At 37.5% G+C, this 13,785-nt stretch overlaps 1 protein-coding gene across 12 annotated transcripts in view; it reads right to left on the bottom strand.

Moving 5' to 3' along the window:
• Positions 1-13,785, bottom strand: part of ZNF169 (zinc finger protein 169) — a 67,036-nt gene that overhangs the window by 28,357 nt on the left and 24,894 nt on the right. For 4 of the 12 annotated variants that reach the window (XM_078062151.1, XM_078062150.1, XM_036113709.2 and 1 more), the window contains exons 1-2: positions 4,848-4,892; positions 4,288-4,383 (exon numbers count right to left, since the gene is read on the bottom strand). The exons of 2 other annotated variants lie outside the window; for them this stretch is intronic. Coding sequence is in view for 4 of the 10 variants with exons in the window: in XM_078062148.1 (XP_077918274.1) it covers positions 4,288-4,383; positions 4,848-4,974; positions 6,918-6,926 (232 nt within the window). In the remaining 6 variants the exon portion in view is untranslated. Of the gene's footprint in view, positions 1-4,287; positions 4,384-4,847; positions 4,977-6,917; positions 10,802-13,785 lie in introns of those variants that run through there. 6 more of the 12 variants (XM_078062147.1, XM_036113706.2, XM_036113710.2 and 3 more) reach the window with 4 other exon arrangements.

The following is a 13,785-nucleotide window of genomic DNA, read 5'->3' as shown; positions in this document are numbered from 1 at the left end:
CTATACTCTAGGAAATACAGAGCACTCATGAAAGAAAGTGAAGAAGACACAAAAAGATGAAAAAACATTCCATGCTCATGGATCAGAATAATAAACACTGTTAAAATGTCTATGCTACCCAGGGCAATCTAGACCTTCAATGCCAACCCGATCAAAATTCCAATGACATTTTTCAAAGTGCTGGAACAAACAATCCTAAAATTTGTATGGAATCAGAAAAGAGCCCAAATCGCCAACGAAATGCTGAAAAAGAAAAAGCTGGGGGCATGACCTTGCCTGATTTCAAGCTATATTACAAAGCAGTGATCACCAAGACAGCATGGTACTGGCACAAAAACAGATGTATACACAATGGAACAGAATAGAGAGCCCAGATATGGACCCTCAATTCTATGGTCAAATAATCTTGGACAAAGCAGGAAAAAATATGCAATGGAAAAAAGACAGTCTCTTCAATAAATGGTGCTGGGAAAATTGGACAGCCACATGCAGAAGAATGAAACTCGACCATTTTCTAACATCATACACAAAGATAAGCTCAAAATGGATGAAAGACCTCAATGTGAGACAGGAATCCATCAAAATCCTAGAGAACACAGGCAGTAACCTCTTTGACATCAGCCACAGCAACTTCTTTCAAGATACATCTCCAAAGGCTAGTGAAACAAAAGCAAAAATGAACTTTTGAGAGGTCATCAAAATAAAAAGTTTCTGCACAGCAAAGGAAACCATCAACAAAACAAAGAGGCAACCCACAGAATGGGAGAAGATATTTGCAAATGACACTACAGATAAAGGGCTGGTATCCAAGATCTATAAAGAACTTCTCAAACTCAACAGCCAAAAAAACACATAATCAAGTCAGAAAATGGGCAGAAGACATGAACAGACACTTCTCCGAAGAAGACATACAAATGGCTAACAGACACATGAAAAAAAATGTTTATCATCATTAGTCATCAGGGAAATTCAAATCCAAACCACACTGAGATACCACCTTACACCATTAGAATCGCAAAAATTGACAAGGCAAGAAACAACAAATGTTGGCGAGGTTGTGGAGAAAGGGGAACCCTCTTACACTGTTGGTGGGAATGCAAGTCGGTACAGCCACTTTGGAAAACAGGATGGAGGTGCCTCAAAAAATTAAATATAGAGCTACCCTATGACCCAGCAATTGCATTCCTGGGTATTTACCCCAAAGACACAGATGTAGTGAAAAGAAGGGCCATATGCACCCCAACGTTCATAGCAGCAATGTCCGCAGTGGCCAAACTGTGGAAAGAGCTGAGATGCCCTTCTACAGATGAATGGATAAAGAAGATGTGGTCCATATATACGATGGAATATTACTCGGTCATCAGAAAGGATGAATACCCAACTTTTACATCAACATGGATGGGACTGGAGGAGATTATGCTAAGTGAAATAAGTCAAGCAGAGAAAGTCAACTATCATATGGTTTCACTTATTTGTGGAACATAAGGAATAGCATGGAGGACATTAGGAGAAGGAAGGGAAAAATGAAGGAGGGGAATCGGGGGGAGAAATGAACCATGAGAGACTATGGACTCTGAGAAACAAACTGAGGGTTTTAGAGGGGAGGGGGGTGGGGGGGATGGGTTAGCCTGGTGATGGGTATTAAGGAGGGCATGTACTGCATGGAGCACTGGGTGTTATATGAAAACAATGAATCGTGGATCACTACATCAAAAACTAATGATGCATTGTATGGTGACTAACATAACGTAATAAAATAAAATTAAAAAAAAAAAAAAAGAAACCAAATTGTTAAATGGGCAAACGATTCAAGAATACATTTCTCCAAAGATATATACAGATGGCAAATAAGCACATGAAAAGATTCTCAACATAATCAGTCACTAGGTAAATGTCAAGAAAACACAGATGCCACTACACAGCTATGTGAATGCCCAAAATTAAAATAACAATACCAAGTTTTGACAAAGATGTGGAGCATCTGGAACCCTCATACCCTGCTGGTGGGAATGTGAATGGTATAGCCAGTTTGGAAAACAGTTTTTGAGTTCTGTAAAAAGCTAAATATACACCGTATCCTATAACCCAGCCTTTCCAGTCCTAAGTATTTATCTAAAAGAAATGAAAGACTTGTCATGAGTGTTCACACTCATTTTACTTGTATTTGTCAAAACTGGAGACTACTCAAATGTCTTTCAGTAGGTGAATTGTTAAATTGTGGTATCTATATAATGGAATACTATTCAGCAATAAAAAGAAATGAACTATGATACACACAACATTATGGATGAAATTCAAAATAACTGTGTTGAGTGAAAGAATCTGGTATATATTCTGTATTGTTCAATTTATATTAATTCTAGAAAATGTGAACAAATCTATAATGATAGAAAGCAGATCAGTGGTTACCTGGGTATAGAGAGGAGGAGGAGAGGGGCATAAGACAGGGAGGGACAGGAGATAGGGATTATAATAAGGCACAAGGAAACTTTGAGGTTATAGGTATGCTTGGTATTTGGATTGTGGCAATGGTTTCATAGTTGTGTACATATATCAAAACTTTATACATTTTATGCTTTAAATATGTGTAGTCTAGGGGCGCCTGGGCGGCTTAGTCAGTTAAGCGTCTGCCTTTGGCTCAGGTCATGATCCCAAGGTCCTGGGATAAGCCCGACGTTGGGCTCCCTGCTCAGCGGGGAGTCTGCTTCTCTCTCTGCCCCCCTTCACCCCTGTTCATGTTCACTCACTCTCTCTCGTTCTTTCTCTCAAATAAATAAAATCTTAAATAAAGAAATATGTGTAGTCAATTATATTTTGATTATATATCTCATAATTATCCCTTAACTATTATACTGTAATACCTTATACCATATGTTTATGTTATACCATAATTATAGCTTATATAATAGTTCCCCTTAAAGACGAAAGCACTGAGTTAGGTATAAAGTACAAGTCCAGATACATGGTTGTATTTAGAAACAAAATAAAATGCCAGGAATGTTAAAAATAAAAGAATAAAAAAGATAAATCAGGAAAAAAATTTTTGTATTCTTACCTCTAGACATTCACATAAAATTAATTCCCATTGCATTAAAGACGTGAATGTTCCCTGAATTTATATGGAATTTCTACAATCAGTAACAGAAACAACCCAAATGAAAAGCAGGGAAACTCTTTGAACAGACAAATCACTGAAGAGTCAATACCAATGGCCAAACAACATAGGAAAAGATACTCCTGCTCCCTGAAAAGCAAAGCCCCTCTGAGGTTTCACTGCAAAGGGAAGAGATGAGTGGAAAATGAGGTCTGACAATACCTAGTATTGGTAAGGATGTGGAACAAGAACCTCTAGGCTACCCGGGCCTAACGACCAGCTACTGTGCTCCTAGGTATGCATCCTGGAGAAACTTGCCCTTGTTTCCACGGAAGTAACAAAAATATATAGTGGCATTATTTAATAACCAAAAATTGGAAATAAATGTCCAAAAGGGAACTGATAATTCAACTGCATTTAAATAGAAATATTCATATAAGGGAATCAATATAAGTTTTTAAAAGTATAAACTAGATCTACACATTTTAACATGATTCTCACATAAAGTCAGTAAAAAAGCATTTTCCAGAAAGATGTATATAGTATACAATACTATATACAAGGAAGTTTATAAACATGCAAAACAACCCTACATGGTTGAAGGAACCATCGGATGGGAAAAAAAGGATTAAGGCACAATGAGAATGCTAATGCAGAAACTGGATTCTCAGGTGCGGTGGAGAAGCAGAACGCACCAGGGAAGGTGCAGGGACAGTTTTCTGGTCTTTAAGGTCTGTTTCTTAGACCACAGGGAAGGTACACAACAGGCACTCATCATACAATTCTACACATCCTGTTGTAATCTTAAATAATCCATCATAAAAGAAACAAGGTTATGGGGATTTATGGGGTAGAACCGATGCACTAAGAAGTTACCAGGTTAAGAACAGAAACTGGACAGTGTCTCCCAAGGGCAGCAGACTTAGTCTCTGAGGGCAAATGCTATGCAGAATATTAGGCCAACCAACAAAAGCCCAAGAACGGGGAGATCAGAGAACTAGAAAAGGTGCTGGAAAAGAGATACCAGTGGAGAGTGGAATGAGGCTGCCAGGGAAGCCCTCTCTGGGTGAGCGGGATGGCATGGAAGGGAGGCCTGGAGAAAAGCCCTCCCCAGAAGTTCATGGGCTCTCCTTCCTCATCTGCTGAGCGCCTCATAGCCCAGTCTCCTCATCTGCCCACTGCTTCCCACTCACCTGGACAAAGGTCCAGAAGACATTCACTCTCCTCTCTCCAGGGCTCATCCCCTTGCTCCAGCTGTGTGATGAGTTTGGGTTTGGAAAAGGCAATTCCTACTCAAAGGGAAAGAAACCAAGGGGACCCTGGGTTAGTGATTTAAGAGGTATGGCAGAACTCAGTCAACAGGCGAATGCAATAACCCAAAAGGGGGCAGGGAAGCAGAGGGTGCGCAAAGGCTCTCTGAGTGCTGAGAAATGACGACTAAAGGGAGGGGGGATCCCAGATCTAAAGGCAGTACACTAATTCTCCTCTGTGGTTAAGTGAATACTAGTATTCCCAAATTTGAGGTAAAATCACTTTGGAGGACGGGCCCAGCCTCAGAAAAGGCCTGGCAATTCAGTGTCAGACCATACCCTCCCAAAGACACCTTTACTCTTTCAACTCTACAGAATCCACACATTCTCTGGGGGCATAGAGAAAATACTATTTTTCTTTCTGAGCCAAAAGCATGGTGGCTGTTACATAAAATCTTAAGGTGCCCACAGGCAGTCTGAGACCTGAGACAAGCCGTCCTTACCCAGTGACACCAAGTGGCTGTAGTTCTCCAGCATTACATCCCGATACAGGGTCCTCTGAGCAGGACTCAGTAACTTCCACTCCTTCTGGGTGAAGGCCACAGCCACATCCCTGAAGGCCATTAATGCCTGAAACACAAACACATTCCTGCTCACCCAGAAGCCAGCCACATGCACTAGTCAACCTAACCTAAGCCACTAACCAGGAAGAATGCTGGTGTGGGGGCACCTTGGTGAGATTCACGGATCCTGCTTTTAACCCAAACTCTAGTGCCATGTGTTCAAGACTATTAATCCCCTTCTCATGTTGCTCATGGATCTAATTAGGGGTCCTCTCCTTTCTTCTCTTGATCTTATGTCTATGATGCTGTCAAAAACACAGTTTTGATTACCTATAGAGTAAGTCTTGAAATCAGCTAGACCGATTCCTCCCACCTTATTCTTCATTTTAAAGGTTATTTTAGCTACTCTAAGACATGTCCTTTCCATATAAATTTTAGAATCTTAATATGTATCTACCAAAAAAACCTTAGAATTTTGATAAGATTTGCATTAAACCTTTATATCAATTTGAGGAGACCTAACATCTTTACTATGTTGACTCTTCAAATCCACGAACATGGTATGTCTCTCCATTTAACTGAGATGTTCTCTAATTTCTTTCATCAGCATTTTGTGGTTTTCAGCATACAAATCCATATATGTTTTTTTTAGATTGACACCTAAGAACTTCTTTAAGTACTTCTAATGGTATTATATTTTTAATTTCAGCGACACTGTGTTCATTGCTAGGACATAGAGATACAACTGTCTCTATGTTTATCTTAAATCCTGCAGCCTGGCTGAACTCACTTAGTTCTATGATTTTTTTCCCTCCTAGATTCCTTGAGATTTTCTACATAGACAAGCATGGCATCTGCATATAGGAACAGATTTATTTCTTCCCTTATATAAATCTGTATGCATTCTCTTTCCTCTTCTTGCTTTATTACATTACTTCTAGCATAATAAAGAATGAGTGGTGAAAGCAGACATCCTTGCTTTATTCTTGACATAAGGAGGAATCCTAGCGTTATGTCTCACAGCATTAAGAATACTATTCCAAAATGAGATGCCATGCCATACCCACTGGGATAGCTATTACCAAAGGAAAGGGAAAGAACAAGTTCTGGCAGGGTGTGGGGAGACACTGGAACCTTTGTGCATTTTTGGTGGGAAATGTAAAATGGTGTCGTTTCTGTGGAAGAGTCCACCAGCTCCTCAAACATTAAATGTACAACTGACCCTATGACCCAGCAATTCCACTCCTAGCTATCTACCACTTTATACTTGTACACCAACGTCCTTAATGGCATTATTCACAATAGCTCAAATGTCCCTCAACAGATAAAGAAAATGTGCTTTTATTCAGCCATAAAAACCAAGGAAATTCTGATACATTCTACATCAAGGATTAGCCTTGAAAATATTACCTAATTGAAATATGCCAGTCACAGGACAAAAAGTGTTTGATTTCACTTATAGCTGGTACACAGACCTTAGAGACAAAGTAAAATAGAGGTTACCAAGAGCTGGGAGGAGTGGGGAATGAGTCAGTTTTTAATGGACAGAGTTTCAGTTTGCGAAGATGAAACAGTGCTGGAGATGGAAAATGGGGATGGTTTCACAACAGTGTGAATGTACTTAATACCACTGAACTGTACATTTAAAATTGGTTAAAACACTAAATTTTATATTATGTATACATCAACAATAAAAAAAAATGTTAGATAAGTGGCCAAGAAAGGCCTGACTGAGGAAAAAAAAATTTATAGTTTTTTTTGGTAGATGTCCCTACTCAAATAGAATTCCCCTGCATTCCTTTTGTTCTAAGACTTTTTTTTCCACCATGGTTATTGAATTCTGTGAGATAAATGCTTTTATTGCATCAACTGATACAATCATGTGGTTTTTCTTTTTAGTCTGTTAATATGGTGGATTACACTAAGTTTCAAATATGGAATTAGTCTTACATTCCTAAAGTAAATTGTACTTGGTAACAGCACATAATTATTTTGATATCAATGTAATACCTTCTCCATAGAACGAATTGGGAAGTGTTTCCTCTTCTATTTTCTGTAAGAAATCATGTAGCACTGGTGTTAAGTCTTCTTTAAAGATCTGGCAGAATTCCACAGTAAAAACATCTGGGCCCATAGAGTTCTTCTGTAGGAATTTTTAGATTGCAAAGTAGATTTCATGATAGTTACAGAGCTGTTCAAATTACTCCAAATTGGGTGGGTTTTGGTAGTTTGTGTTTTTCAAGGAAGCAGTTCATTTTGTCTAAGTTGTGAGATTTATGGGTGAATATTCTTTTGGTGGTTTCAGAGTATGTAGTGATAGCCTTTATTTCATTCTCTCTTTTTTTTAAGATTTTATTTATTTGAGAGAAAGAGAGAGCATGAGATGGGGGAGAAGCAGACTCCCTGCTGAGCAGGGAGCCCAACACGGGACTCGATCCTGGGACTCTGGGATCATGACCTGAGCCAAAGGCAGACGCTTAACCGACTGAGCCACCCAGGCGGCCCTTTGTTTCGTTCTTGATATGGTGATTTGTGTCTACTCTTTTTTTTCTTAGTATTGTTAGAGGTTGTTTCAATGTTATTGCTTTCAGAAGAGTAGCTCTTTAACTGATTTTCTCTATTCTATTTATTTTCAGTTTCACTGATTTCTGCTTTTATCACTATTATTTCCTTCTATTTGTTTCCTCTGGGTTTATTTTGCTCTTATTTTTCTAGATTCCTGAGGTAGAAGCTTATTGACTTAAGACTCTTCCTCTTTTCTAATACATATGTTCAGTGCCACAGGTTTTCCTCTCAGGACTGCTTTTGCTGTATTCCACATACTTTGATATACTGTATTTTCTTCTCCATTCTCTTTCATGTATGTTTTTATTTCCCTTGAAACTTCATTTTTGATGCATGGATTATTTAAAAGCGTGTACTTTATTTTGTAAGTGTTTATAGACTTTTCTGTCAACTTTCTCTTACTGATTTCAATTTTGATTCCATTGTGGTCAGAGAACACACCTCGTATCAGTTCTTTACTTTTGTTAAGGTAAACAAATTCTTATGTTTTATGGCCCAGGATATGTCTATCTTGGTGTATGTTTTTGTGAGCATCTGAAAAGAATATGTATTCTGCTATTGTTGGGTAAAGTGTTCTGTAAAGATTAGATTCTGTGGTTGATGGTAATGACAGACTCTTACTGATTTGGGGTCTAGTATTTCCATCATTGTGAGATGGGTGTTGAAGTCTCCCAGTTATTGATTTGTCTATTTCTCTTCACATATGGTGAAACTGTTATGTGATGCATACATATTAAGGATCACTGTCTTCCTGGAATTGACCATTTATCACCCTGTGTCTGGTAACTTTCCTTGCTCTGAAATCTGCCTTACTTGATTTAATAAAGCCACTCCAGCTTTCCTTTGATTAATGTTTGCATGTTTCTTTTTATCCTTTTAACTTGCCTATGTGATAATATCTGAAGTTTCATTTAGACAGAATATAGGGTTTGTTGTGTTTTTTTTTTTTTTTTTTTTCTTAGTCTACTATGCCAGTCTGTCTCTTTTGGTTGGTGTATTTAGACCATTTTCTTTTTGCTTCGTTTTCTTTTACTGACTTCTTTTGGGTTACTTGGACTTTTTTTTTTTTTTTTATAATTCTATTTTGATTTATCCAGTGCTTTCTGTGTATTTCTTTGTATAGCATTGTGTGTGTGTGTGTGTGTGTGTGTGTGTGTGTAAAGCGATAGAAGTTTATTAAATGAAGATATAGAAAAAGCTCTCAAGAGTGAGAGGGGTCCTGACAGGGTTGCCAACGAGGGCCTTTAGGCTTGGTCTTTTATAGAAAGCTAACCAGGGAACTTAAATCCTTTGAACATTTCTACTGATATCACCATTGAGCAAGGACTAGTGATAACACCTTCAATGGCTTACTTTCTTTTTAGGGTCTGGTTATTCTTTGTTGTTCATAGGTGATTATCATAAGAAAGACACCCACCCCCCCACGCCTATGGCAGCGAGGTCCTAGGGCAGGGTGGTCCAGTTTATTCCTTATCTCTGGTTTTCCCACACCTCCACATTTTTGGGATTTCTGTGTTTGTACAGCATTTTTAGTGGTTACTCTAGGAGCTACATTATGTACACATAACTAATCAGTCTACTGGTATCATCATTTTCCAGTTTAATGAAGTATAGAAACTTTACCTCCCATTACATCCTCTTGCCCTTCTGGTAATTTTAAGTAGTTCCTTTCTACATATTTAGAATCACATCATATTGTGTAATAATTTTTGCTTCAACCATCAAAATTAGTTTGGAAAATTCATGTGTAAGAAGAGTGCCTCCTATATTTACCCCTATTTTTCCTGTGTTTTCTTTCTTCCTGATTGTGTCAGGGGTCCCCAAGACCACCCCCAGGTTTGATATTCACTAGGACTTGTAAGACTCATCATATAGTTTTGTACACATGGCTACAAAGGGATACAAAGCAAAAGAGAAATGGTACGAGACAAAGTCCAAAGGAAACCAGGAACAAGCTCCCAAGAATCCTCTCCCAGTAGAGTAACAACACGACCCACTTAACTCCACCACCAAGGACTTGTGATAACATGTGTTAAATGTTGTCTAACAAGGAAGCTCATTAGAGGCTCAGTGCCCAACTTTTTTAGTGGGGACTGGTCACAAAGGCACTTTCAGCATAAACCCTAGTTTGCACACTTTTAGGCACAGTGAACCATTCTTATCAGTTCTGAGAATGGTGCTAACCCTCCAGAAATGCAAGATCCCAATGTCAGCCAAAGGATAATCTTGCAAGCAGGATTTCCTAAGAATAGCAGTCTCAAGCCTGTTATGTTAACTCTTTACTGCACACAGATGCTCCAAGGTTCCCTCTTTTATTGTTTCCTTGTTTATAAAATTGCCTCTGTCCACGCTCCTGGAGACAAATTCTGTTTTTCTCCATCTGAGAATGTCCAGATTTTCCCTTCATTCCTGAATGATATTTTTATTTGGTACAGGACTTGGGATTGACAGTTCCTTTCTTCCAGCACCTAAAGAACATCACACCACTTCCATCTAACTTCTGTGGTTTTTGATGAGACATCTACTACCATTCCAATAGCTTTTTCCTTATAAGAAATGCATTTTCTTTGGCTGCTTTCAAGATGTTTCCTTCATTTTGGGTTTGTCATGTTTGGCATATGTTCAAGCTTTTTGAATCTGTAGGTTTACATCTCTTGTGAAATTTGGGAAGTTTTCAGCCATTAATTCTTCTAATATTTTTTCACCCTCTGCCTACCTTCACTTCTTTTTCCAGAACTACAATGACACAAATGTTAGATATTTTGTTATATTCTCACAGTTTTTGAGGCTCTGTTCATTATTTTTTCCCAGTATATTTTCTCCCTGTTGTGCAGACTGGCTAATTTCTATTGTTCTATCTTCTAGTTCACTAATTTTTCTGTTACCTCTAATCTGCTAGTAAGCCCATCTACTGAGCTTTATCTTTCAGGTATGTATTTTTCAGTTCTGAAATTTCCATATACTTATTCACTGTAACTCTTATTTCTTCAGAGACTTTCTAATTTTTCATTTATTTCACATGTTCTTTTAGTGTGGATGTCCAGTTGTCCAAGCACCATTGTATGGACTGTCCTTTTCCAGTTGAATGGTCTTGGCACCCTTGTCAAAAATCAATTGACCATATATGTGAGGCTTTTTTCTCAGGCTCTCAGTTCTATTCCATTGATCTACGTATTTATTCTTATGTCAGTGAGAACCTATGTTGCCACTGTTGGTAGCTTGGTACTAAGTACTGAAATCAGGTAGTGTGACTCCTCCAAACTTGTTGTTTTGTAAGACTCAAGATCCTATGATATTCCGAATGAATTTTAGGATAGTCTCTTCTATTTCTGTAAAAAAAAAAAAAAAAAAAAGGCATGAAAGGTATTTTGATGGGGATTGTTTTGAATCTATAAATCACTTTGGGTAGTACTGTCATCTTAGCAATACTAAGTCTTCCAGTCTATAAGCATGCAAAGTCTTTCCATATACTTAGGTCTTCTTTAATTTCCGCAATATTTTATAGTTGTCAGTGAGCAAGTCTTTTGCCTCCCTGGTTAATTTATTGCTGAGTGTTTTATTCTTTTAGATGCTATTATAAATTGGAATTTTATTGGAATTTATTCTTTGGGTTTTATTTTATTGGAACTTAAAAATATATATATTTCCTGTTTGGATAGTTTTTGAAAATGTACTGAAATAAAACTGACTTTTTCTATGTTGATTTTGTATCCTGCAACTTTGCGAAATTTATTTCTTAGCTCTGACATTTTTTTATGTGTGTGGATTTTAAGGTTTTTATGGATATGAGAGAATGTCTTCAGTGAAGAGATCATTTTACTTCTTTTCCAATAGGATGTCTTTTCTTTTTCTGCCTAATTATCCTAGCTAGAACTGCCAGTACCGTGTTGAACAGAAGTGGCAAAAGCTGACATCCTTATCTCAGATTTCGTGTTCTTCAGAAAAAAAGCATTCAGTCTTTCACCACTAACACTGATGTTAGTGTGGATTTTTCATATATGACCTTAATCATGTTGGGAAGTTCCCTTCTATTCCTAGTTTGCTGGGTGTTTTTTCATGAAAGGGGGTTCAGTTTTGTCACATGTTTTTTCTGCATTAGTTGAGATAATCATATGGTTTCATCCTGCATTCTCCTAATGTGGTATGTTACAGAATTGATTTTAATATGTTGAAACATTCTTGCATTCTGGGAGTAAATCTCACTTGCTTAAGAAGTACAACCCTTTTAATACGCTGAATTAGCTTTGGGCATATTTTGGTGAAGATTTTTGCATCTTGTGCTCATAAGGGATATTAGCCTGTAATTTTCTTTTCTTGCAGTGTCTTTGTCTGAGACCTCTAGTATCAAAGTAATGCTGTCCTCATAGAATGAGTTAGGAAGTGTCTTAATATTTCAGAATAGAGAAACATTTTGTTAACTCTTCTTTATATGTTTGGTAGAATTAACAAGTAAATCCATCTGGTTGTGAGCTGTTCTATGTTGGGAGAGTTTTTTTATTGATTTAATATCTACAGTATTCCTAGGTCTATTCAGAATTTCTGTTCTTTCCTGAGTCAGTTTAGATAAATTGTGCATTTCTAGAAACTTATCCATTTCACCTTGGGTAGCCAATTTGTTGGCATACAGCTGTTCTCTTGCCCTAGCATTCCCTTATCACCCTTCTTACTTTAAAAAAAAAAAAAAAAAGGACAGTAATGTCTCCAAGTTCATTTCTGATTTTAGTAATTTGAGTTTTTTGTTAGTCAATCTAGATAAGGGTTTGTCAATTTTGTTGATCTTTTTAAGGAACCAGCTTTAAGTTTTGTTGATTTCTCTACCATTTTTCTGTTCTCTATTTTAGCTCATCTTTGCTCTAACCTTTATTATTTCCTTCCTTCTTCTAGCTTGGGTTGTTTGCTCTTCTTAAATTGTGTAATTAGGTTGCTGATTTTAGATCTTTCTATTTTTTACATCATGCATCTATAGCTATGAAATTCCCTCTAAGCATTGCTTTTGCTGTATCCCATAATTTTAGTATGTCTAGTTTTCACTTCCATTTGTCTCAATGTATTTTCTACTTTCTCTTGTGATTTTTCTTCTTTGATAGAATGGTTGTTTGAGTGTGCTACTTAATTTCCACATATTTGTGAATTTTCCAGAGTTCCTTCTGCTGTTCACTTCTAGTTTTCATTCCACTGTGATCAGAAGTTACTTTGTATCATTTCAATCATTTCAAATTCATTAACACTTACTTGTGGCCTAATATATGGTCTATCCTAGAAAATGTTTTAGGGGTGCCTGGGTGGCTCAGTCGTTAAGCGTCTGCCTTTGGCTCAGGTCGTGATCTCAGGGTCCTCGGATCGAGCCCCGCATCGGGCTCCCTGCTCTGCGGGAAGCCTGCTTCTCCTCTCCCACTCCCCCTGCTTGTGTTCCCTCTCTCACTGTGTCTCTCTCTGTCAAATAAATAAATAAAATCTTTAAAAAAAAAAAAAGAAAATGTTTTAGGCACACTTGGGTGAAATATATATTTTGCTGTTGTTGGGCAGTGGTATGTGTGTGAGGGGTGTGTGTGTGTGTGTGTGTGTGTGTGTGTGTGTGTGTGTGTTTATTAGCACAGCTGATATATAGTATAGTTCAAGTTGTGTATTTCCTTTGCTCTCCTGTCTGGCTGCTCTATCCATTATAGAAAGTTGGGTATTGAAGTCTATACCCATTATTGTAGAACAAGTTTTTCTCTTCGAATCTGCCCATTTTTACTCCATGTATGTTGGTACTATACTGCTAGGTATGTACTTATTTATAATTGTTATATCTTCTCTCCATAGTAAACCTGTTTTCAACATATGATATCCTTCTTAATCTTTTGTGACTTTTTAAAAATTGAAATATAATTGACATGCAGTATCCTCTTAGTTTCAGGTGTACATCATAGTGATTCAATATTTTTATACATTACAAATATATCCCCACAATATCTAGTTACCATCTGTCACCAAAGTTATTACAGTATTGCTGACTATATTCCCTCTGCTATAGATTGCATCCCTGTGACTTATTTTATAATTGGAAATTTGTACCTCTTAATCCCCCCTTCACCTCTTTGGCCCACTCCTCAGCTCCTCCCCACTTGGGTAACTAATAGTTTCCTGTATCCATGAGCCTGTTTCTGTTTTGCTGTGTTTGTTTTTCAGATTCCACATACAAGTAAAATTGTACAGTATCTGTCTTTAACTTATTTCACTTGGCATAATACCCTCTAGGTCACCTCACCCATGTTGCCACAAACAGCAAGATCTCACACTTTTTCTTTATGGCTGAGTAATATTCCAGTGT

The sequence above is a fragment of the Halichoerus grypus genome, chromosome 14, assembly GCF_964656455.1.
Source record: "Halichoerus grypus chromosome 14, mHalGry1.hap1.1, whole genome shotgun sequence".
In the NCBI taxonomy this organism is placed as follows: domain Eukaryota; kingdom Metazoa; phylum Chordata; class Mammalia; order Carnivora; family Phocidae; genus Halichoerus; species Halichoerus grypus.
The sequence above is the reverse complement of the archived record's forward strand: the minus strand, read 5'-3'. Positions and strand labels throughout refer to the sequence as shown.